The sequence below is a fragment of the Lemur catta genome, chromosome X (genome assembly GCF_020740605.2).
Source record: "Lemur catta isolate mLemCat1 chromosome X, mLemCat1.pri, whole genome shotgun sequence".
Classification (NCBI taxonomy): Eukaryota; Metazoa; Chordata; class Mammalia; order Primates; family Lemuridae; genus Lemur; species Lemur catta.
In genome coordinates this window covers 35,569,755-35,596,866 of record NC_059155.1, presented here as the reverse complement: position 1 = coordinate 35,596,866, position 27,112 = coordinate 35,569,755, and the positions used below count along the sequence as shown (strand labels likewise).

Here is a 27,112-nt window from a genome sequence, read left to right as displayed (position 1 = left end):
ACCCAGTCTGTGGTATCTTGTTATTGAATCCTGAGCAGACTAATACACCCACCCATTTTGAAGCACTTATGATCATGTCATATACACTTGAAAATAAGTGCTGACAGGGAGAATGGGCAAGCAGATATGATCATTCATTGTTGGCAGGGTGCAAGTTAGTATCACCTGAGAGGCCATTTAGTGATAGCTATAAAATGTAAAATGTTCACATTCTTTGGTCTATGAATTCCAATTTTAGGAATTTATCCTATTGAAACACTCAAGTGCCTTGAAATCTATTGCAAGGGCATTGTTTTCAGCATTGTTTCTAAATAGAGAAAAAATAGAGAAAACACAAATATCCACCAATGGATGCCTGGATTAAAAAAAATACTACATCAAACCATATAGTGAAATCCTATGTATCTGTTAAAAGTGTATGATCTATATTCACCAGCATGCATATGCTCAAAGATGGATGGTTACGTGTGTGGGGGGGAGCAAGTTGAAGAATAGCATAATTGGTATAATTCCAATTATTTTTGTAAAAGAACACACATGCATCAATGTTATAATATGCACTGAAAGAAATCTAAAAGAATATATCTTAAACTGTTAAGAGGAGTTTAAACTATTAATATGCTGAAGTATTAGAAATGACATTTAGTTTCTGGGTTTTAGATGTTAATATCTGAATTTTCTACAAAGCATGTATTAGTTTTGTTATCAGAAAAAACATAAGGATAAATAAAACATTCATTGTGGCCAGGCACAGTAGCTCACACCTGTAATCCTAGCACTCTGGGAGGCCAAGGCAGGCAGATCACTTGAGCTCAGGAGTTCGAGACCAGCCTGAGCAAGAGCGAAACCTCATCTCTACTAAAAAAAATACAAAAAAATTTGCTGGACAACTAAAAATATATATAGAAAAAATTATCCGGGCATGGTGGCGCATGCCTGTAGTCCCAGCTACTCGGGAGGCTAAAGTAGGAGGATCGCTTGAGCCCAGGAGTTTGAGGTTGCTGTGAGCTAGGCTGACGCCACAGCACTCTAGCCAGGGCAAGAGAGTGAGACTCTGTCTCAAAAAAAAAAAAATTCATTGTGTTAGAGATAGAAAAATAATGCAGGAAACAAAATACTTAAATACGATGTCGGCTGGGCACAGTGGCTCACGCCTGTAATCGTAGCACTCTGGGAGGCCGAAGTGGGCAGATCGTTTGAGCTCAGGACTTCAAGACCAGCCTGAGCAAGAGCAAGACCCCATCTCTACTAAAAATAGAAAGAAATTAACCAAATAACTAAAAATAGAAAGAAAAATTAGCCAGGCATGGTGGTGCGTGCCTGTAGTCCCAGCTACCCAGGAGGCTGAGGCAGGAGGATCACTTGAGCCTAGGAGTTTGAGGTTGCTGTGAGCTAGGCTAATGCCATGGCACTCTAGTCCAGGCAACAGAGTGAGACTCTGTCTCAAAAAAAAAAAATACAGTGTCTTAGACTTTGTTATCTCCTCTCCTACTTTCCCCAAATAGAAAAATTTGGCAAAGGCTCAGAATTTGTGTCAGTGGAGGGAAATGTACAGATATAAACAAATGAAAATAATAACAGTCCATAAAAGCTTTCATCATTAGTGCTATGAAAGAGAGATTGCATACATTCTCATGGTGTTGTTTACAGAGTAGACAGATTTGCAGCAAAACAGAACTAATTACCTGTGAAATAGATTATTGGTAGAAAAAAGTAAAGCCTAATTTTAATCTATTCAGTCTTTGTCATATACATATATATATATATATTCACATATGTTTATATGTACCATAAATATTCAAAATATTATTTTACCCAGTTTTTTGTAAATTCATTTATAACACTGGTAATAGGGATCCTTGGCTCTTCATCAAAGACAGAGAAGTTCATTTCAGTATTGTAGAAGGAAACTGTAATTAAAAATAATGAGGTTAATTTCATTCATTTAGTTCAAAAAATTGACTTCTTTAAATTTGGTTAAAAGTGCTCTCCATATTAAAGCAAACCAAACATTGATGTCTCATTCCTAATCTTTGCTTAATTTAACTCCAAGATCAAGAACCAGCTCTTTCAGCTCCATATCAAAAAGCAAAACAAGATATTACCATCCTATTTTTGCTTTAATTTTTTAGGCAATTCCCTGATTTCTACACAGTTGATAGACATTCTACAAATCCTCCAAATTCTGCACTTTCATTGGTCAACAGATTTTCAATTCATCCAATAGTCAAGCTGGACATTATCTCACCAGATCATTTGTCCTGAGAAAATAACTATATGTTTTCTTCCTGTGCCTTCCTTTCTGCTTCAGGTTATTCTCTCCTTATTTCCCACTTTCTCTTGTATATCCTATCAAATTTCTATTTTGGAAAGTTAAAAATTACAGGAACATTCAAAATTTGAACAATAGGAAAATCAAATACTCCCTGGTGATGGATAAATTTTCCTAGTCAACTAGAGATGGGGATTGGGGAAGGCTGAGACCTGAGCAAGAGGAATTCAAAGGGCAAGATAGGACATCTTTTGGTGTTTTCTGGTGTGTGGTCAACATGGTCAAATGTAAGACCATATGATCTTCTCACTGGGAAGAGGTTAAGTTTCTAGTATATGTTTACATTGGCAGAATCAGAGTCAGAACATCGAGAACAAAATGGGAAGAAAGGAGGCTTAGAAATTCTCATGCTGAATGAAAAGATACATTTGCATTATATTTCAATAAAGCAGACACAAGAAGGATGGCTAGAGAATTCTGTGTTTGGGCAAGGTACCCACTGTACCCACTGTCCAAAATAGATAAGAAACACCTGCACCCTTCTTCATTCTTTTCTACCTTCAGAGAACTGGCCACCTTGGAGAACACATGGCCCGTTGTGCATGCATCTGTTAAGGATACACTGCACGCTTTATGGAGCAGTACCTGTGGACTTAGCAGCAATAGGCGAAGTTGATGCTTCCTTAGATACAAATGATGGTGTGGAGTCCAGCCAGGTTGCCTCAAAAGGGGAAGATACAAGCGAAGACACAGTTGTAGAAGGATGTGTCACTCTGGTGGACATGAGTGCAAATGAGGCTCCAGGAGCAGCAGATGTGGTAGTGATTATATTTAGAAGGGAGTCCAGTGTGGGCTTAGGAAAAATTAAAGTAGCAGGTGCTGCTGTAACTGGAATTCTGCTCCATGTAGATGTTATTGTAGGGCTAGGCAGAGGCATTGAACCAACAGATAGGGTGTGGTCAGTTGTAGAAGGTGACATACTCATTCCACTAAAGAATGGAGGTTGAGACACAGTCCTGGAGTTGGTAGTCACAGTGGTTCTTGAGGATGCCTCAGGGGATGTGGGAATGTACACACTGTCATCTGTGATTTTTATAGACATAGGGAGAGAAGTTGGGAAGCCAGTAGTGATACTACCCATTGTAGGTGCAGGAGTGGTTTGGGTGAGTATGGTGCTTACAGTAGGAAAAGGTAGTGTTGCAAGGTTAGTGAATGGATACATTGGTATTGTGTCAGAAGTCAGAAATGTGGATTTTGACACCTCAACTGTAGAAGAAGTTATGACATGAGGAGCCTCAGATACAGTTGCCAGAGGGGTACCTGAAGGGAGACTAGTTAAGATCCAAGTCAACATGGGTGAAGTAACAGCCTTCGAGATTATAGGTCCTGAAGTGACATCAGAAGGCTTTGATGGAAGTGTGGCCCCAGGAGATATAGATGTGGTTGTTTTCTCAAACATATGCTTAATGTCAGCCGAAGTGGTAGGGATAGGTCCTGAAGATGTTGATAATGAAGGGTCCTCAGCAAGCCCATAGGTAGGAAGAATTCCTGTAGTGGGAACTGATGACATTACCATAACATCTCTAGATACCAGACCAGTCTGAGAGGCTGCAAATGTTGAAAAAGACCCAGGGACAAGGTGTAGAGTCTCTCTTTCCATCTCATTGGGTGTAGGTACATGAGTAGTAGTGGATATTTGAAACTGAGAACCTTCAGCTGTGGGTGTCTTCCAGGAAGTCATATGCAGAGACTGGGTGTTACTAGATGTGATTCTTGTTTCCAGAACTGGAAATTCAACCATTTGGGATGTAGGAGGAGCAGAGGTCTTTGGAGTGGAGAGCTTGGCTTCAGTACTACAAGGTGAATAAGGAAATGATGTCAAAGAGGGTGGAGTTGCACTGGATGGGATCCATGGAGTGTATGAAACAGGGGTATTCACAGACTTGGCACTTTTTGTTATTTCAGCTGTTAAGGAAGTATTTTCTGACAAGGAAGCCGTTTTTCCTGTATTAGAAGAAATATAAGTGGTGGTGTCTTTCACAATTTTTGTGGGTACAGGAGTGTTATTAAAGCTAGTTAAAGATGGGGAAACCTGAATATCCAAGGAAGTATGAAGATTATCTGAAGGAGTAAGCGAAAGCACATTTTCAGGGACAGTGGTTCTGAAAGAAGTATTTGTGATGGCTGCCACTCTACTACTGCTCATGGCAGATAGGGAGCCATTAGTAATCCCAAGTAATATGCCCAGAGTTGCAGCCTCATCTCCTTGTGATGAGCGTTGGGTTGTTAATAGAAATGGCAAAAATGTGGTCTTTGGAATGGAGGAAATAGCTTCAGTGTTCTTAGAACTGTGTAGATAGGAGGGAGTGGTGCCTACAAATGGAGTCACTGTCCCAGCCATAATAGTGGTTGTAATGGTTTTCCTAGAGGAAAATGTTGGCTCTTTTGGAGAAGAAGAGGATGTAGGCATGAGATTCGAAGGTACTTCTATCATTTCTGAAGTAGTGAGAGCAGAGGAAATCATTGTGCTTTTTGAAGTAGGCTCAGCATCTATCACAGGTGTGATATCCAATGTAGATGTTTGTATGGTCATGGTAGTAATAGGGGTAATTGAAGACAATAGAGTAGAGAATGACCCAACTATTGTGGAAGTGTCAGAAGAAACTGCTGTGGATGAGAATACAGAGTCATTAACTGGCATGGAGGACATCTCAGACAAAGGCCCAGAAGTTGCTATAGAGGGATGTTTCAAACAATCTGGGTGCGTTGTTTTAGAAGACTTAGTTACTAGTATTGTGGGAGTGTCAGAAACATTTTTGGAGGTGAAGGCAGTGACATTAACTGGCAATGAGGACATCTGGTAAATAGGAATGGATGTTGCCACCGAGGTTTCCCTAAGAAGTGTTGTGGGTACATTTGGAACAGAAAGGGCTGGAGTGATCCTGTCAGTAGAGATCATTGTAAAATTGGCATTATATAGTCCAATTGTGGAGAGAGACGAGGACTCAGGGAAAGTCTGTGTGCTTTCAGAAATGTAAGAGGCAACTGAAGTCACCTCAGGCTGTGTCCTAAGTGAAGGCAAGTGTGAAAGAGTTGTGGCGATGTTCACAGGATTTGATATTCTGATTGTTCTGGAAGTTGTAGTATCTGCAAATGAAGTATCCTGGTGGTATGAGACTGGGTGTGTCACTGAGGTGGAGCTTACTATCATTTCCACAGTCCTGGGAGTATATACTGAAAGGGCACTCATGTTTTCTTTTTCAGGAGGCAAAAAAGTGATGATTGTCAGAACTTGTGAAGGGAGACCTGTTTTCCCATGACTGGTAGACATTTTTGAAATGTGAACATCTACTGTGTTACTTGAGGTCAAGGTAGGTGTGGCCTGTGTGCTCCCGGAAGTGGGAGATGAAGCTGAATTCCCATGAGGTGAAGTCCCAAGTGTAATCTCTGAAGGTGAATGTGTTTGGTGACCAGAAATTTTTGTGGTCTCATAAAATCCTGCATCTGTCATTTCCGAGGATGAAATACCCTGGGAATGTGAAGTAAAAGAATTCTTTGATGGGGATATTTCTGTCACCTCCATAGTTTTAGGGATTTTCACCAGGGAGGTGGTCATCTGGTCTTTGTCAGAAGCTAAGATAGAGGTGACAGTCACCAACTGGCTGGAGATTGATGTGTTTACAAGACGTGTGGCAGATTGAGAAATGTGACCATCTACTGAGGTAGTAAGCTCATTGGCAGAGGTACGTGAGAACATGGTCTCATCAACAACAGAGGTCTCTGTGGTGCCAGTAACCAAGCTAATAACATCTCCACCAGCTCTGAAAGTATATGGAAAGCTGAGCGCATAGGTAGAAGTCTTCTCCACTTGAGATATGGGTTGAGTTGTTCCTGGTGTAGATGTGGTTGAGATCACATGAGTGGAGGACACAATAGGAATGTTGTTAGGGGGAGATTTTGAGCAGACAAGAGTGTGTGTGGATGAAATTACTTTGTCTACTGAGGTGGAGGGAAGAGTGGTCTCAGCCTTAGCTGTCACAGGAGTGGGGGTTTTCAGCGAGGGGAGTGGAGTTTCTGTCAGAAAGGGAACTGCCGTGGGTGTCATTCTGACAGAGATCACTGTGGCCTCTAAAGTGGTATGAATCAAGTCTCTGTGGGTAGGCATGGTATCACTGGTTGCAGAAGCAGTCTGATCCAATGGTGGCACCAATACTGTGGTCACTGTAGTTGATGATGGATTTGAAACATCTGAGAGCATAGATGTAGAGAAAGCCCTAGCCAGTGTAGAAGGCTGAGACATGGTCCCCTTAATCTCCTCAGACACCATGGCAGAGACATTGACTGGCAGTGAGAACATATGGGTAACAGGCATAAGGGTTGCTGAGGAATGAGCAGCTGTGGACTTTGGAGGCAAGATACTGGCAGACAAAGACATAGTTGTCATGTCTTTAGGGGTAGTGGGGAAACTTGTCTCCAATATCTTTGTGGAAGCACCCAGGAGTTCAGGGAATATCTGTGTGCTCCAAGAAGTAGGAGATGGAGTTGAGGTCCCTTCGGATGTCTCTGAAGTCCAATGTGCTGTGTAGGTGTGGGTAGAATTAAAGATTTCTGTAGTTCTATTGTATGAACTCTTAGGTGTGGTTTTCACCAATTTTGTTGATAGCCAACTTCCTCTTACTTCAGTAGTTGCAGTTTTATTATCCAATGGGGTAGTCAGCTTTTCTATATCAGGAAAAGGAGAAACAGTGACAGAAGCTGTCACCGTTTGTGCTGAATCATCTGTCACTTCCAACATTGTTGAAAATGGAGAAACCTCAGTTACCGCTGCTATAGTTGATTTTCCCTTAAGATAATGGGAAGTTGTTTCTTTTCTTGTCACAGTAGCATTAAATCTTTGAGTTGTTGTAGACTTTGGTATAGAGGCTGTTGTATCTCCAAAGGCAGTTGTACCATTTGTTTCCATTTGTGTAGTCTCAGAAGCACTTTCTTCAGTAGAAAAATTTGATTTAATGTAAGCAAGAGTAGATATTATATCTACTGGTGAAACAACTCTCTCCCTTGGTGTTGAATGAAGTTCATTTGCAGCTACTGTGGACATATGGATGGTTTTTAAAAGTAAAGTAGTAAGTTTAAATTCAGGCATATTGGTTACAGATGTGATTCCAGAAACTGTGGGAAACTTAGCAAACCATGGAAATGTCAATTTGGATAGAGCTGTTGTATATCTGGCCGTAGTAGCATCAGTGGTAGTGGTAGCTTCACTCTCTGTGGCTACTTCCGGTGGGGTGATAGTATTAGCAGTTGTGGATGAATGTTCTGTATTACTCTCATGGAATGCTGTTGTGAAATTTTCATTAGGCACAAATGTAATTATGGTGGTTGTATTCATAGATGTCAACAGGGTCTGGTCTGGCCTGGAAGTCCAAGTGGTCTCATTGGTGGAGAATAGATAGGCAGCTTCGTCAGTTATAGATGTGGGAACTGATTCAGATACCTTGGATTTGGAAGCCGATCTAGTGGAAATCAAAGTATGCACGTGTTCACCAGCTGTGGGTGTATTCTGGGTATATACTGGCCCTGTGATTGTGGGAGAAAGCATAGTTTCAGCCTCTATAGGTGCAAGTGTGATTCCAGAGGTCAAGGCTGTGTGTGTCGTTTCAGCACTGATAACTGTCTGTACACTCTGAGTTTCAGTAAAGATAAAGGATGTTACGAAAGAAAGGGCCGTAGAGGAGGTGTTTTTTGGTGCCATGGTAGACATGACATCTTCCACTCTGCGTGAGGAGACATTCTGAAAATTTGTAGCTGCCAATTCTGTTTCAGCCATTCCTACGGCAGGAGTGGTCTCAATAAGTCTAGTTGGGAGAGTCATTGAATGGACCGTAAATGCTGCTTCCACATCAGTTGTTGCCAATGTAGATGCTGTCTGATTTCTAGGAAATACAGAATCTGGTGGAGCAGCTGTGGAGATGAGCACAGACTCAGGTGGGAATGCTGATGCAGTCCCAATGTGAACAGTTGTACCTGAAGTCTCTTCCACTGTGGACCAAGGTACAGTTTCAGCAGCTGTAAATGCAAGAAACTTCTGGCCAGCTGTGGAGACAGGGAGTGCCCAAATATCTGTGGATTTGTGTTTGGGCCAAGATGTTGTAGACATGGACATTGACTCAATAGTTGAGAATAAAGGTGTTGTCTTCCTAACAGCTGACTGAGTTTCAAGTGCTGAAGTTTTAGATACAATTGAATTCTTGGTAAATCCAAATGTGGATAGGAAATTAGTAGCTGTATTTGGATGAAAGGTCTCAGTAGCCTTGGCTTCAGCCATTTGTGTTGTCTTTGTGCTTTCTGAAGATAGAGTTTTAGTTATTTTCATGGAATTGGTGGTAGTGTCTATGGATGTACTCTGGATAGGCAGAGTGACAGACACTGAAGTAGATAAAACATTTGCGGCAAGTGTAGCTGTCTCAGCTATGGATGTCTTAAAAATTTGTGGTGCAGTTGTTGTTTCCAGAGGTGGAAATGTTGTATTTAAATATGATATGGTTGTATGATCAGTAGCAAATATAGGCATGCTTTTAGACAACACTGTAGAGGAATGTGCAGTCTTTTGTGGTTTTAGTTCAGTAATTTGGGCTGGAGTTGTCAAATCCATTTGCTGTGAAAGAGTCGTACTTGTTTCTTGAATTGTCACATTTTCAGAAGCAACTGAAAAATCAGAAAGCATGTGTTACTTTGGATTCAGCTTTAGAAATCAGAAACAATTTTTATGAGTGCTATAATTTCTTTGTATTTTTAAAGAAAGGTATCACAGATATAATCAAATCACTTGATTACTTGGTTTTTCTTAAGATAATTTTCTACTTTCTAAAAATCTCTATATGGCTCTCATAACACCCTGGTTAAGTAACTAGTTGGAGGACATTCATTCCATAGTATCTCCATAATAGATATAAACACTCCTAAAAGAGGGATGCATACTAGAGTAGTACACTGATTAAGAGGATTAGCTTTGGGAAAGGGGGTAATTCCTTGAAACACACAGCTACCAAAACTCACTTAAGAAGAAATAGATAACTTGATTAGTCCTATGTCTACTAAAGAAATTGAATTGTATAATTTAAAATCTTCCAGATCAGAGAATCAGCTTTACATTCAAATAGATGTTGTTTTAAATCCTGTCTCCATCACTTTCACACTCATTATGTAGCCTTGGACTAGTTATTATACTTAACCTCTCTGTGCTTCAATTTCCTCCTCTGTAATGTGAGGATTATACTATCACCTACCTTATAAAACTGCTGTGAGACTTAAGTGAGTTAATGTGCATAAAACACTTACCATAGCTCCTGGCACACAGTAAGTGCCAAAAAAATAGTTGACTTTGACTTGGTCAAATTTCTATCACTCATTTAAACACTATAGATTGAAAATATTTTTATCTGGAACCCCCAGATTAAAATTTCTTTAGTAGTGGTAATGAGTTGAAAATCCTCTTTTCATTGGCTTCCATTACACAACACATTGTTGGGTTTTCTCCTACTTTCTTGGCCACTTATTTGCAGACTCATCCTATTTTACCTGGACAAGGCTTTGTCCCAGTACCTCTTCTCTTCTCACTGTATGGTTTTCCTATACCTAGGATTTCAATTTACACCTATACACGGATGAATCTCAAAGTTATGTCTCTAGACTCCATCTCTATTTTGAGCTTCGCATTTATATAACCAGTTGCTTACTTGGCATCATTTCTTGGATACCTCGTTAATGCCTCAAACTCAACATGCCCCAACTTGAACTCATTCTTTTCTCTCCAAAGTGGGTCCTCTTCTGGTATTCCCTTGGTGGATGGCACCACCATACATTCAATTATACAAGCTAAAACCCTCTCCTTCTGCAGACTTCATTCTCTCTCTCACTTGCCATAGCCAACCCATAATCTTGTCCTGTGGATCTTACCTCTTAACTATCTCTTGACTCCATTTCCATCACTTACTGTCCTGACCAACCACCTTCACCTTTTACTCAGACTACTGCGGTAGCTTCCCAGCTAAACTCTCTGCCACTACTCTTGGGCTCCCTCCAGTCTGTTCCATGATGAATGATCTTTTTAAAATGCAGATCTGATCATGTCACACACACTCAGCTCTCTTTAGAGGCTTTCTATTGCTTATAGGATAAAAAAATTTTTAATTTATTTTTTATTTTTATTTTTATTTTTTTAGAGATAAGGTCTCACGCTGTTTCCCAGGCTGGAGTGCAGTGTCCTGATCATAGCTCACTGTAACCTTGAACTCCTGGGTTCAAATGATCCTCCTGCCTCACCCTCCCAAGTAGCCGGGACTGTAGGTGTGCACCACCATGCCTAATTATTTTTTTTATTATTTTTTATAAAGATGGGGTATCACTATGTTTCCCAGGCTGTTCTCAAACTCCTGGCCTCAAGTGATCCTCCCACCTTGGCCTCTCAAAGTAGTGGGATTACAGGCATGAGCCACTGCTCCCGGCTCAAAAATATTTTTTAGGCCAGGCGCGATGGCTCACGCCTGTAATCCTAGCACTCTGGGAGGCCGAGGCAGGTGGATTGTTTGAGCTCAGGAGCTTGAGACCAGCCTGAGCCAGAGCGAGACCCCGCCTCTACTAAAAATAGAAAGAAACTATATGGACAGCGAAAAATATATATAGAAAAATTAGCCGGGCATGGTGGCGCATGCCTGTAGTCCCAGCTACTCAGGAGGCTGAGGCAGGAGGATTGCTTGAGCCCGGGAGTTTGAGGTTGCTGTGAGCTAGGCTGATGCCACAGCACTCTAGCCCGGGCAACAGAGTGAGACTCTGTCTCAAAAAAAAAAAAAAATATTTTTTAGTAGAGCCTATAAAGCTATATGGTTTGGTCCCTAACTCCCTTTTCAGTCTCAATTTGTGTTAAATCCCCTCTTGTTTTCTGGCCTTCAGCACCAAGCCTCTTTTTGGTCCTCCAATACATGGAATTCTCTTTCCCGTTGCATGTGCTGTGACCTCTACTTAGAAGGTTCTTCCTACCCTTCTTGATCTGATTAACTTCTACTCATCCTTCAAATCTCAGTTCAAGCATCACCTCTTCAGGGAAGCCTACCTTCCCTGACTTTCATGACAAGATCAAATCAATCTATTCTATGCTCTTATGACACTTCACATCTCTTTTTTGTGGAACGTGTCACAGCTACAGTTTTACATTTATTTGTATGTGCTTATTAATGTCTGTCTTCCTCACTAGACCATTATGGGCAGGGCCCTCATCTTTTGTTGCTCACCATTGTATCTCCAGTGCCTGGCACATAGTAGATGTTCAGTACCTATTTGTAGGCTAACTGAAGGATGGAAATAATGAGGGCTTGGAATGACATGACAGCAGTGTGAGGATCCCTAGCCCTACAGCTATTGGACAGCAAGAATTGACAGGGTACGATAACAAAGAGAAATAAAGAAGACATAGAATTCTCAGAGAACTCAAATTTTGCTTTTGGGCAACTCAGAGAACAGTGGTAATATTCATAGAAATAGGAAAATTGGGAACAAAGCCTAACTGAGAAGAAAAATACCCAGTTCATACTTGGATAAGTAGAATTTGGAGTAATGGTGGAATAGCCAAGTGAAAATGGTGCATAGTAAAATGCAAGATGGAGTCATAATCTTTCTCTAATTCAAATCACCCAAAATGAAATCATTCATATTTACCTTAGGGAAATTAGCATTTTGAATTTATCCACCTGAGAAGCATATTACCTACCATATAGGAATGATTGTGGTGGTAGACAATTTACCAATTTGTTTCACTGTCTTGAGCATTAAAATTGTTTTTAATTTGCACATCCAGAATTTCTGAGGTGTGTGTAAGATGTTCTTTAAGATTTTGAGGTCATTACCAAGTAGAATGAGTGATAATCAGAAGCCTACCATTGACTGTATAGATGGATTGATAAAAGTACACATATTTATAAAGGAAATAGTCAAAGCCATATAAAAAGCACTTTTTCCACTTAATTTTATGACATTGTTTCAGTTATCACAGATTCACATTATGTTAGGCCTTATCAAGAAAAAACTGGTATATTACAGTAGCACAATATGTATTTCAAGCTTTCTGCTTTCAAATTTGTCCACAACTATAAGTAAAAGGAGAATTGTCAGGATCTTGGTTTCCGTTTTTTGCAGATGGGTTTGTATCAGCCAACAGGCTTAGCAAACTTCTGTGAAAGTGTCACTTCTAGCACATTCGAGGAGCGGGACATTCCAGAGCCTGAATCACTCTGTGAACGCAGTAATTGTTGAGACAAGGGTTCATGATTCCCACTCCTTTACAATTAATGATTGAACTGCATTCACTTTTTAGGAAAACAACAAAACACTAAATACCTCTAAAACCTAAGTTATCTTCTTTGATGCAGCATTCAAAGAGAAACTAGTAGAGTAATCCATAATGAGTAATGGAAAACTCTTTTAGAAGACAGGGTATGGGAGTTAGGCTTGATATTTTTTATCAGAGAGGGCTGAGCCACAGATGTAGCAATTGTTATTAACACTTCCAGTAAGCATCCCAAAAAGGAACATAAGATTTAGAAAAATAAAAACAAGTGAGTTGAGCAAAATTATCAAGCAGGTGGCATTTCAAGTACCAGAGATCTCTTAGGAAATAATGCATTTTACATTGCTCCATTTTAACCTGAAGCCTGAGTTTGTATATTTCAGGAAACCTCTTTTTAAATCTTTCCGATGCAAGGTTTCTTCCAGAGGGACTGCTGTATCAAATTTTTTTTCTAAAGTCATTATTAATAAAGACCCAAATCTTCATTCATTAAAATTCCAAAATTTTATAACCAGGTCTTAGAGATTGGATTCAATCCTTTCATTTAGAGATGAGACCCAGAAAGGTGCAATGTTGAGATGATGAGATTTTCACAGATGAAACATTTAGAGAAGAAATAAGACAGTATGTAGCAATGCCTCAATTATCTAGCACCCATAAACACATGTTCTCGATTCACATGGAACCACCCCAATCCCAGGAGGAAGAAATGAACAAACTTCACCTGAAAGAACCGAGGAGAAACAAACTTAGATACTAAAAACCACATTCTGCAATTGCTGAACAGGAACACTGCAAGAAACAGCAATCACCTAAACAGTGAAACATAAACCTTAGATAAACCATCACAATGCTAAATTAAAACATTAAGACGTTCTTGCTAGCCCAGGAATCAAAACCCAATGGGGATCCCAAATTACGGCCATTCACTGATATAGTATCTATCTTAACAAATCATTCATATACCAGAGAAAGACTATCCCATCAAGCAACAGTTGCTTTTTAGAACCAAGATCTATTGGAATTAAAGATTCTTAAAAACACTAAGTCTAGAAATTAATTACAATGAGTTAGCAAACATATTCAAGACCATTATTGTGCAATGTAGGCTAATAATGAATATAAAAAATTTAACTTGCTTATTGGTGTCCTTATTGTCTTAATCTATATATACTTTTGTTTTTCTTAAATTCAGTAATTCAGACTTTCTGTGCACCCTTCATTTCTAACGAGTGAGGTTCACTGTACTTAAGCTTCATCAGTCTTCCTCTTTTCTCTATATGTGGTGGGGATTTTTTTTTTTTTTTTTTTTTTTTTGGTCCCTAAATGGTACACTTATCTCCTTTGAATTTAATGCCTGCCCTTCTCGGAGAAGAAAATGTTATAAGTGAGTAAGGGAGTTACAATGCCAGACACATTATCTCTGTCATTTTGCTGCCCCCTATTTGTCTACACACCCACACCCCCCCCAACACACACACGAGCTTTTATCTCCCAAGAACTGATGTTAAAAGCAAATGTAGACTTCCCGACTGAACAACATTGCACAGACCCACTTTTCCCTGCCCCTCCTCAGAAAGTACAACTATAAATCCCGGAAATGGTGTAAGAGACAACCAAAGGAGAACTATGGCAATCTAGCAACAAAAGGCAGTCCAAGTAGGCTCATTTCCCTTCTGGATCAAATGGGAGTCCCTCTGACAACATCAGGCAAGCCTAACACTGCCAGCAAGAGGGACTGATTTGGAGCCCTGCTAACCATAAGCAGCAGCTAGGGGGAGCACTCTCCTGCCCTGCCAGGCCTGATGCTCCTCTCCCTACTGAAAGACACTGGCTGAACAGAACCCGGCCCAGGAAGACTATTTGTTCCCACTGGCCTGAGAGTATCCTCATCCACTCAGAAATAATAAGGCAGGCAGGCATAAGAGGAAAAGGGAAGCCAGTAACAGCAAGTGGCCTGGTCCAGGAAGCCTCTTAGTTGCTGAAGTCCTGAGATTCTTCTCCCTCACCCAGATATACTGAGTGAGGCAGAGGAAATAAGAAAAGAGAACCATCTAGGAAGTCAGATTTTCCTTTCCTTCCTAGAGACACAGGGGAAGCCAAGGCAAAGAGCATTGGTAGGGGTATCTCCCCACACCCCTTCATCACCGAGAGATATTTGGAGGTCTGGCCTGGGGAGACCCTTTCTGCTTCCAACCCAGGCAGCACCAGCAGAGACAGGTAGGAGCCTCAGGAGCATGAGATAAACCAAGCAAGTCAAAATAACACCACAAAGACTCTAAAAATTAAGTTGTATTTAGAAGGACAGCCCACAAAAGTGGGCCAAGACCTGTGTGCTAAACCTAAACAGGATGACTGCCTTCTAAAATGAAAGTTTTAAATAAGATACAGAATCTTCTAACATAATTGACAAAATGTCCAGGATATAATTTTTAAAATCACCTATCATACCAAGAACCAAGAAAATCACAACTTGAATGAGAAAAGACACTCAGTTTTTGCTAATGCCAAAATGAATCAAATGCTGAAATTATCTGACAAGGATTTTAAAGCAATCATCATAAAAAAAATTTTAGAAAGCAATTATAAATTCCTTTGTAATGAAAAAAATAGGAAATATCAGAAAATAAATATTAATTATAAAAAAGAACCAAATGGAAATTGTAGAACTGAACAATATACTAAGCAATTTTAAAGACCTGCTGGATGGGCGCAACAGTAGAGTGGAGATGACAGAAGATAGAATCAGTAAACTTGAGGAAACAACAATAGAATTCACCCAGTTTAAACAACAGAGAGAAAATAGACTGAAAATAAAAATGAACAGAGCCTCAAGGACCTGTGGGACAATAACAAAATATCCAACATTCATATCACCATAGTCCTAGAAGAAGAGGAGAAAGACAATGGTGCTGAAAGTGTAGTAACAGAAATAAAGGCTAAAAGCTTTCCAAATTTGACAAAAGATACAAACCTACAGATTCAAAAAGCTGAATAAATCCCAAGCAGGATAAACCTAAAGAAATCCATGGCAAGACACATCATAATTAAACTTTTGAAAACTAAAAGACAAAGAAAAAAATCTTGAAAGTAGCCAAAGAGGAACAAAACGGTACTTATAGGGGAACAACAATTCAAATGGCAGCAGATTTCAAAGGTAGCCAGAAGAAAATATCGTAACATTTTTCAAATTCTGACAGAAAAGAATTGTTAACTGTGAATTCTACATCCAGCCAAGTGATCCTATAGGAATGAAGCAGAAATAAGAGCATTCTCAGATTAAGGAAAACTACAAGGATTTGTTACTAGTAGGTCTTACCCTTGAAATGGTAAGACCTACCCTTCCTAGCTAAAGGAAGTACTTCAAACAGAAAGGAAATGATTTTTTTAAAAAAGGGATCTTGGAGCATCAGGAAGAAAGAAGGAGCAATGGAAAGAGCAGAAATATGGGTACATATAATAGAGCTTTATAAATCATATTTGATGATTGAGACAAAAATTTTAACACCATCTGATAATCAAGACAATGAAATTAAAAAGCAAGAAAACCAAGGCACCAAAATGGAAGTAAAGTTTCCTTGCTTCTCTCAGAGTGGCAAAATTTTGTTATCAGTAGACTGTGTGACATTTTACATTGTAATACCAAGAGCAACCACTACGAAAACTATACAGAGATAATTCAAAACACTATAGATAAATTAAGATGGAATACTAAAATATGTTCAAGTAACCCACAGGTTGCTGTTTACAAGAAATGCACTAAATATAATGATATAGGTAGGTTGAAAGTAAAAGAATGGAAAAAATTATACCATGCAGGCAGTAAGCTTAAGAAAAGCAGCTGGGCACTGGTGGCTCATGCCTGTAATCCTAGCATTCTGGGAGGCCAAGGCGGGAGGATGGCTTGAGCTCAGGAGTTTGAGACCAGCCTGAGCAAGAGTGAGACCCTGTCTCTACTAAAAATGGAAAAAATTAGCCAAGCGTGGTGCTGCATGCCTATAGGCCCAGCTACTCAGGAGGCTGAAGCAGGAGTATCACTTGAGCCCAGGAGTTGGAGGTTGCAGTGAGCTGTGATGAAGCCACAGCATTCTAGCCCTAGGCAACAGAACAACATCCTATTTTTTAGAAAGCAAAAATGGCTATATTAATATTCAATAAAATGGAGTAGAGAGCAAAGAAAATTACTTGAGCCAAGGAGGGATATTATATAATGATAAAAGGATTGATCCACCAGGAAGACACAGTTATCCTAAATGCATACACACCAAGCAACAGAGCCTTAAAATACATAAAGTGAAACTGATAGAGCTGAAAGGAAAAATAGATAAATCCATAATTATAGTTCAGAATTCCATCACTCCTCTCACAACAACTGATAAATCTACTAGACAGAACATCAGCAGGTTCATAGAAGTTCTGAACAACACAATCAACAGCATTTAGTTGACATTTATAGAGAACTTCACCCTACAATGGCAGAGTACATATTTTTTGAAGCACCTGTGGAACATTCACCAACACAGACCATATACTGGGCCATAAAACAGACTTCAACAAATTTAAAGAACTGAATGTACAAGACTATTTTCTCTGACCATCATATCAAACTAGGAATCAAACAGAAAGACCATGGAAAATTTCTAAACAACACACTTCTACATAATCCATGAATCAAAGAAGACATCTCAGGAAAATTTGTCAAAAACATTGAATTAAATAAACTGAAATACAAAATATCAAAATTTGTGAGACACAACTAAAGCAGTGCTGAGAGGGAAATTTATAGCACTAAATGCATACATTAGAAAAAAGGAAACATCTCAAAGCAATAATCTCAGCTCCCAATTCAAGAACCTAGAAAAAAAAGAGCAAACAAAATAAGTCCAAAGCAGGCAGGAGAAAAGAAATAAGACTACAAAGGAACTTAATGAAATTAAAAATAAGAAAACAACAGAGAAAAATCAATGGAACAAAGATGATTCTTATTTTAAAAGTCAATAAAATTTATAAGCCTCTAGCAAGACTGATAAAGACAAAAAGAGAAAAGGTACAAATCACCAAGATCAGGAATGAAGCAGAGAATATCACTACACACTCTGTAGTAATTAAAAAAGATAATAAGGGAATACCATGAATAACTTTATGCTCACAAATTTGACAAGTTAGAAGAAATAGACAACTCCTCAAAAACTGTAAACTACCAAAGCTCCACAAGATGAAATAAACAATCTGAATAGCCCTGTAACCATTAAGTAAATTGAACTGGTAATTAAATAGTTCTCAAAAAAGAAATACCGAGGCCCAGATGATTTCACTACAGTTTACTAGCACGGAACAATTAACATCAATTTTATACAATCTCTTTCAGAAAAAAGAAGAGGAACGAATGCTTTCCAACACATTTTATGAAGCCAATGTTATCCTGATACTGAAATCAGACACAAACTGTAACAAAAAAAGAAAGACTACTACAGACCAATATCTTTCCTGAACTTAAATACAAAAATCTTCAACAAAATATTGGCAAACTGAATGCAGCAATGTATAAAAATAATTATATACCATGACCAAGTGGGATTTATTCCAGGTATTTAAGGCCGGTTAAACATTCAAAAATCTATCAACATAACCCATTATGTCAACAAGCTAAAGAATAAAAATCATCTGCTCATATCAATGGATGCAAAAAAAAAAAGGCATTTGACAAAAAACCATACCCATTCATGATAAAATCTCTCACCACTTTAGGAATAGAGGGGATTTATAGCAACTTGATAAAGAGCATCATCAAGAAACCTACAGCTAACATCAAATGTAATGGTGAAAGACTGAATGCTTTCCTGCTGATATCAGAAATGAGGCAAGGATGTCCACTCTTACTGCTTTTATTCAACATAGTACTGGAAGTTAGAGGCACTCCAATAAGACAAGAAAAAGAAAGAAAAGGCATTGAAGATTATGTGGTTGTCCATATGGAAAATCCCAAGGAATCACCAAGGAAAAAAATTTCCCAAAACTTCTAAATGCGCTCAGAAAGGTTGCAGAATACAAAATTAACACACAAAAATCAGTCACATTTCTATGTTCTAAAAATGAACACGCAGAAACGGAAATCAAAAGCATAATGCTGGCCAGGCGCAGTGGCTCATGCCTGTAATCCTAGCACTCTGGGAGGCAGAGGCGGGTAGATCGTTTGAGCTCAGGAGTTCGAGACCAGCCTGAGCAAGAGCGAGACCCTGTCTCTACTAAAAAAAATAGAAACAAATTAGCTGGACAACTAAAAATATATATAGAAAAAATTAGCCGGGCATGGTAGCGCATGCCTGTAGTCCCAGCTGCTTGGGAGGCTGAGGCAGGAGGATTGTTTAAGCCCAGGAGTTTGAGGTTGCTGTGAGCTAGGCTGATGCCACGGCACTCTAGCCTGGGCAACAGAGCGAGACTCTGTCTCAAAAAAAAAAAAAAAAAAAGCATAATGGCATAATGCTATTAAAATTGCTCCAATGAAATGAAATACTTAGGTCTACACTTAACAAAACATGTGTATGCTGGAAATCACAAAATGTTAGTGAAAGAAATCAAAGAATACCTAAAAAAAAATGGAGAGGCATATTGTATTCACTGATTGGAAGACTCAACATAGTAAAGATGTCAGTTTTCCCCAAATTGACATACAGGTATAATCAAATTCCTATCAAAATTCTGTCCAAGTTTTATGCAAACGTAGACAGGCTTAGTCTACAATTGTTATGGAAATGCACAAGCCCTAGAATAGCTAAACTCATTTTTCAAAAGAAGAATAAGGTGAGAGGAGTCACTCTACCCAACATTAAGGCTTTCTGTATAGATAGAGCAGTCAAGACAGTGTGGTATTGGCAGAGGGATAGACACATAGCTGAATGGAACAGGTAGAAAACTCAGAAATATACACACACAAAAATGTTCAACTTATTTGTGACAAAGGTAAAAAAGCAATTCAGTAAAGGAAGGATAACCTTTTCAACAAATAATACTGGAGCAATTGGACAACCATAGGGATAAAAAAAAAAAAACCCTCAACCTAAACCTCACACATCTTATGCAAAAATTAACTCCAAATGGGCCACAAACTTACATGCAAAACATAAAACTATGGAACATTTAGAAAAAAGCATAGGAGAAAATATTTGCGGTCTAGGGCTAACAAAGAGTTCTTAGATGTGAACACCAAAAGCACAATCCATAAAAAGATAAATCGATAAATTAGACTTTACCAACATTAAAAGTTTTTGTTCTGTGAAAGCCCAAGTGAAAAGGATTTTAAAAAGCCAATCTACAGACTAGGAGAAAATACATGCAAAAGACATATCCAACAAAGCACTAGAATATATATTTAAAAACTTTCAAAACTCAACAGTAAAATAAACCATCCAATTTTTTTTCAAAGGGCAAAAGACATGAACAGACATTTCACTGAAGAAAATACGCAGATGGCAAATGAGCACAGGAAAAGATGTTCAACATCATTAAGCATCAGGGAAATGCAAATTAAAACCACAATAAGATATTATTAGACATTTATAAGAATGACAAAAATAAAAAATAGTGACAACACCAAATGCTGGCAAGGATGCAGAGACCATCCTGGACCACTTATCCATTGATGGTGGGAATATAAAATGGTATAGCTACTTTGGAAAACAGTCTGGCAGTTTCTTATAAAACTAAATGTGCAACAACCATACAGCCCAGCAATTACACCACTGAGCATTTTTCCCAGAGAAATGAAAACTTATGTTCACACAAAAACCTGTACACAAATGTTCATGCAATTTTTTTTTTGGTAATAGCTACAAATTGGAGTCAGCCCAGATGTCCTTTAACAGGCAAATGGTTAAACAAACTGTGATACATCCATACCATGGAATACTACTCAGCAATAAAAAGGAACACAGTTTTGATAGACAGACTCTCCAGAGAATTATGCTGAGTAAAATAAAAAGCCAATGCTAAGAGTTTGCATTCTGTGTGATTCCATTTATATAATATTTTTGAAATGGCAAAAGCTTAAAAGTGGATGATAGATTAGTGACTGTCAGGGATTAGGGATAAAGTGGGGTAGAAGGGAAAGGCAACACGAAGGATTCTTGCAGTGTTTGCCTGTTCAACATCAACGTGATGGTGGATATACAAGCCTCCACAGGCGATCAACTCGTATAGAACTTAATACACACACACAAGTAAGTACAAGTAAAACCAGAGAAATCTGAATCAGACTGGTAGGTTGTATCAATGACAATATTCTGGTTGTTTTACTGTAACGTTGCAAGATGTTATCATTAGGGGAAACGGGGCAAAGTATACAAAAATCTCTAACTGTATATGAACCTACAATTATCTTTTAATAAAAAGATTCAGTTAAAAAAGGCAAACCCATACTGTGTAGGGTAGTAGAGCGCTAACCAAGCGTCCATTCCTACTGCAGGGACCTAGAAGCTGTGATGTCAGGCCTCCATCTTCGGAGGGCTCACAAACATCTTTTGCCACATTCATGATGTTCCTGTTTATGAACAAGTGATCACTTGCACAAGTAATTTGCATGAGCTTTGCTGTCTCTGTATTTAAAGTGGGGATAATCTGTGCTAATTCATGGGGGTCTGCAGGCTTAATTGCCATTTGCTCTTTCACTCTAGACAAAATTGTATTTTTGTAATCATTGGGAGCTGGAGAACAGAGGTATAGAGTAGCTGAATATTTATGAGGCATTTTGTTGCAGATGTACCTGCCAACAGAATATTAAGTAGAACATTTGCTAAGGTACCAAATTCTGGTTGTGATTTGGGTATATCACCTCATATTAAATCTGTGTGGTGTTTTAGCCTGCATATCACATCTGGTTTTTCTTTCAATCACGACCTCTATAAATATAATTCAGTATGTTGATTAGATTTGTGAGAGATCATGGTGACCAGATACTGCCACAGACAGATCTGCCTGTCAGGTAGAAAAATATGAAATGAGTATCTTTAAGACGATGAGCAAAAAAAATTTTTTTCAAAATGGTGTCTGCATTCAGTTTCCAGGAAAGGACATGAAAAATGAATCCTGAGAGAGAGAGAGAGAGAGAGAGAGAGAGAGAGAGAGAGAGGCTAGAGCTTCCATCTCTGAGTCTATAGGAGAAAGTCATCTTGTGTAGGAGAATACAAATAAGAAGGCTTTGAGCAAACTACAAACAGCTCATGCTTATATTTCATGATGAAAAACGAGGGTAGCACAGAGAATTGATGTACAAGGGCAAGACCAAATTGCCTTTTAGCTGTAGAGCCCATCACCATGGAACCTTTGTTATCAGAGCTGATAATTGGATAGAGGGATTAATAGTGGGCCAAAAAAAGACCTTTAGAAAGGACACAAACTATATAATCTGTCTTTGCATATTTTAAGAATAGTCAGTTCATATAGTAATTCAAAGCAGCTGGAGCATTAGATCGAATAATAAACCTCAGCAAAGGAAGGAGCCCACAGATACAAGAACCTGTGTTTTGATACAGCGTAGATTTCCCAGGATGGATTGAATTCAAGATATTTCATTCTTCTCAAATAGAGGGAATTTCTGAAATGTACAACTAAGAGTAATTTGATCTGCATGTCTCTGGAACTCTTCATCTACACACATTCATAGAATGAATCCTTTGTTGGCTCATGTGTCTGAGTTGAGATTAGGAAATTATGCTCATCATACCTAGAGAGGAACTTTAGCTTGTAATCAGTCCTTTATGGTTGCTTCAAGACATTTCTGACGCCACCCATTACTGTTAAAAATCCTGTACACTTTTGTCTTAGCTAAAAACTGGAAATAACTTAAAAGTCCTTCGAACAGAACTTGGTTGAATAAATTATAGCATACCCTTATTCAATCATACTTTTTGGCAGCACCCACCCCCAAATAATCAGACTACTCTATATTTTCTGACATGGAAATATCTCCAAAATATATTATTAAATTTTAAAAAGATGCAGAAGACTATACATGTAATCATGATCCCAACTATTAAAAAAAGAATATTTACATGTAAACCCAAGTTTTACATTTTTCCTGCAAGGATACATAAGAAATTGTTAACAATCATTACTTTTGTGGAGAGGCACTTGGGGTAAGGGATTGAAGTGAAAGGAGACTTTTTTTTTTTTTTTTTTGAGACATGATCTTGCTCTGTCGCCCAGTCTGGAGTGCTGTGGCACTATCACAGCTCACTGCAACTTCAAACTCCTGGGCTCAAGCAATCCTCCTGCCTCAGCCTCCCAAGTAGCTGGGACTGCAGGTGCACACCACCACATTCAGCTAAATAAGAAAGGAGATTTTTGCTTTTGATTTACGCTTTTATATAGTTTTAATCTTTCACTGTATATATCTATTCATTTTACTTTAAAAGATAAATTGTTAATGGATAATTAAATTAATAAAATGACTAGTAAAAATGATAAGTCTGTTTAAATTTTAAAAGCTTTATATGCCTTTACTAAGAAATTCTGCTCTTAGCAGCACAACTCACAGTTGTGAAAATGTGCAAACAACCCAAGTGCCCATCAAATACATGAGTGGATTAATAAAATGTGGTATATGTATACCATGGAGTACTACTCAGCTATAAGAAACAATGCTGGTCTAGCACCTCTTGTATTTTCCTGGAAAGAGTTGGAACCCATTCTACTAAGTGAAGTATCCCAAGAATGGGAAAATAAGCACCACATGTACTCACCATCAAATTGGTTTCACTGATCATCACCTAAGAGCACATTCAGGAATAACATTGATCGGGTGTTGGGCAGATGTGGGTGGGGGAGGGGATGGGTGTATACATACATAATGAGTGCCATGCGCACCGTCTGGGGGATGGACACATTTGAAACTCTGACCGGGGGTGGGGGAGGCAAGGGCAATATACGTAACCTAAACTTTTGTACCCCCACCATATGCTGAAATAAGAATTAAAAAAAAGAAAAAATCCATTAATTAATCACTCAAAAAAAAAAAAGAAATATGTTCTATGAAATTGCAAGCCCACGTATACTAAGATGTGTATATGAGGAAATTTATTGTGGCATTATTTGTAACTGCAAAAGATTGGAAGCAACTTAAATGTCCATCAGTGGTAGGTTAGTTAAATAAATTATGTTACATCTGCACAGTGAAATATATGCAGCCCTAAAAACAGATCTAAATGTACTCATGTCCATAATAATATTAAGTTAAAATAAATCAAGTTGCAGAACAATATGTATGTACATATGTCTAATATTTGGTTTATTAAACTATACACACCTATGCACATACATGCACACATACACACACACTTATTATAAACTCATAGAAAACATATTTAAAAATAGACACTTCTGTGGAGAGGATGGAGGTAGGTTTTACTTTATACTTCATATATTTTATATTGTTTAAATCTATTTTACTCACAAAAATATGTATTACATTTGTTATTTTTAAAAATAGGGAAAAGATGCTTAAGAACTACTCCCAAAGTAAAATTTCTAATGACTAGCAACTTTACTGTTATTATTATTTATCATTGTGTTATTTAAATATTCCTGTGACATCTCTGACTATAGTGAATACTTGTTTATTAAACCCAGGTAGGGCTCGTGTTTTTCAGCAAATGTTCCCCAAAAGCCTTGTTCTCATGAATATATAAATATATATATAATTCATGTGTAAATAGATTTATTGAGATTTGTAATGTAGCAATGTGATCATTAAAATTTATTTTTTAAAGGTCATAATCCTTCTATAGACCATAAATACCAATTTATTAGGCAAAAGCTGGAGCTAGACACGTTGTAATTGCTCATATTTATTCATATATTGCCCCCCTTTTCCCAGATGTCATACAGCCAATATCGAAGTAAGAGAAATTCTATGGTGTTATGGCTCCTTCAGTGATGAGGCAGGCAGTGACTGCAGCTGGTAGCCTGATTTCCCCAGGTGGGTGATCAACACCAGCAACTCCTTTCAAAGGAAGCTTCCGTGACATTATAACATGTAACATAACCTATTGAGGGCCACAGACTCCCTTGAGATAGTCCTACACGGTGTGGGGGCAAAAAGAGCATGGGCTTCGCAGCCAGACAAATCTTTGTTCAAACCCCAGCTCCGCTACTTATTTGATTTGTGACCTTAGGCAATTTACTTAACCTCTCTGAGCTTCTGTTTCCTCTTCTATAAAATGCCTGGCACGTGGTAAGAACCTAGTAAAAAGCAGCAATTATCATATTATGTTAGAATGTGAGAGAAATTATAGACTCTGTCCACGGGAAAGAAATTCACCTTGCATTTTTAGGGTGCTGTATATAATTTCAAGGGCTTTGCCAACTCTTTCAAGGCCATTCTGGCCCTTAGATTAGGAACTACTGGTTTAAGATTTGGAAAGAACATTTGAAGAAGCCTCAATAGTAGACAGAACATTAACATTTCCTACCCTTTTTGCTTGATTGTCATTTTAAGTCTTGTTTTCTCTTGTTGGTTTGATGTGTTAGATTATTTGTGTATCATGCCCACCAGGAGACTCTATCAGACCAAGAGGATAGACTGTACGTTTAAAAAGTATACAAAAGAGCAAAATAAGTGAGGGTTGTCTAGCATTTTAACACATCAGTTAGATTTAGCTATTTATCAGCAAAGTAGTGGGAAAGGCCATGGCCATTAGCTGGCCAGATTCGGTTTTCAAAGACCATCACTAAGCATATGGATTGAATAGGGACGTACTTCTGGTTCCTTAGATCAAAGATAAAGTTACTTTAAACTTCTTTGGGTGAGCTGTTTGAGCTTAACCTACGAGTCCATAGCTCAGTTTTGTAATCAGAGCTAGGTAGGACTATTCTCTTTTATTTTCAAGGCCTCAGAAAAAAGAAAAACCAAATGCCTTCAGGTAGTAGCACAAAGGAATAGCTTTTCTGGTCCTTTGCATTGGTCTGATCTCAAAGAAACAGAAATCCCTTGGAATGTGCCTCTGCCATTCAGCATCCAGACTATTGGTGGAAACATATCCCCATAGTCTGTGAAAGGCCTCCTTAGGCATGGATCGAGCCTTCATTCCCTTCCTAAAAGCCTTTTACCCAAATACCCCATAAGGACAGTAAATAATACTCCTCTAAGAATAAATGAACGTTTCAGGAAATAAGAAAAAAATCCTATCTTGATGCTATTATTACTGACTACCCACACTTCAGGACTACTGCTGCTGGTGGTTGTGGACAGGATTGGATTTGAAGGGAGAGTGGGATTGTGCAGAGAAAAACAATCTTATACTTCCTTCTTAAAACGAGAGAGAAGGGAAAAATACATGTGTAATTCCGAGAAGCCAGTTTTCTTACAGGAACTCCATTCCAAATAGTTCTCCAAAACTGTCATTGCTCTCACAAGAAAAAAATGAATTGATTTATAAATACCATTCCTCACTAAAATGAACCAGAACTCCTTGGTAAAATGGCCGATTCTTGGGCTGAGCAGAAAAAGTACAAGATGAGCCTGGAACATCTTGTTGTACCAGAAAGTAAGGAAATGCTCAAAAATGATAGCAATGTGTCAAAAGGACACAGGAGCCAGATTGAACGGCTTTCACTGTCCAATTCTGGGCCAAATTTGAGCATCAAAATAAATGATAGTAATAGATTGTAATCCATTGAATAAAATGAATAAAATGAGAATCCATGAGTTAACGCTCATATAATAAACACGTGAATGAATTAATGAATATGGAAGAAGAGAAAGGTCTTTCTTACAATAAAATGCCAACTAAAAAAATGTACAAAAAGATGGAGTTTTTAAAATGATCATTTTACAACTATCATAGTAATTAGTGAATCAGGCAAGAATCATGAGTAGATAGATGTAAAAATATTGGGTGGAAGTTTGATAAGAAGAGGATAGTTACATAGGCTCCAAAAATCTCCCCAGAAATTAATTAATAATTACAAAGGAAAAAATAATAACTTTACAGTGGAGAAATCTGACAGACATCACCAGAATCAGGTGATCAAACTTATCATCATGAGTAATGAGACAAATTGGCACCATGTGTCTACTGACGTGATACACTGAGAATATAACATCACTTCTGTGATATTCTTGCCAAAAGTGCATACCCTGAATCTAATCATGAGGAAATAAATAGTAGACAAACTCAAATTGAGGGACATTCTACAAAATAGCTGGACTGTATTCTATTAATAAAATTCTCAAGATCATGAAAGACAAGGAAAGACTGAGAATGCATTCCAGATTAGAGTCTAAAGAGACATGACAACTAAGTGCAATGTGTGATCCTGAATTGGATCCTGGGCCAAGCAAAAAATAATCATGAGGGAAATTATTAGGATAATTGGCTAAGTTTGAACATAAACTGTGAATTAGATTTTAGTATTATATCCATAATACATATCCATTAAATTTTCTGATTTTGATTACTGTAGTATGGTTAAGTAAGAGAACTCTTGGGAAATACAGACCAAGATAT

At 38.2% G+C, this 27,112-nt stretch overlaps 1 protein-coding gene across 1 annotated transcript in view; it reads right to left on the bottom strand.

The window, feature by feature from the left end:
• ADGRG4 (adhesion G protein-coupled receptor G4) overlaps positions 1–27,112 on the bottom strand; it is a 102,832-nt gene that overhangs the window by 57,479 nt on the left and 18,241 nt on the right. Inside the window, exons 3-4 of the mRNA XM_045538837.1 lie at positions 2,918–8,977; positions 1,816–1,910 (exon numbers count right to left, since the gene is read on the bottom strand). Of these exons, the coding sequence (XP_045394793.1) occupies positions 1,816–1,910; positions 2,918–8,977 (6,155 nt within the window). The remainder of the gene's footprint in view (positions 1–1,815; positions 1,911–2,917; positions 8,978–27,112) is intronic.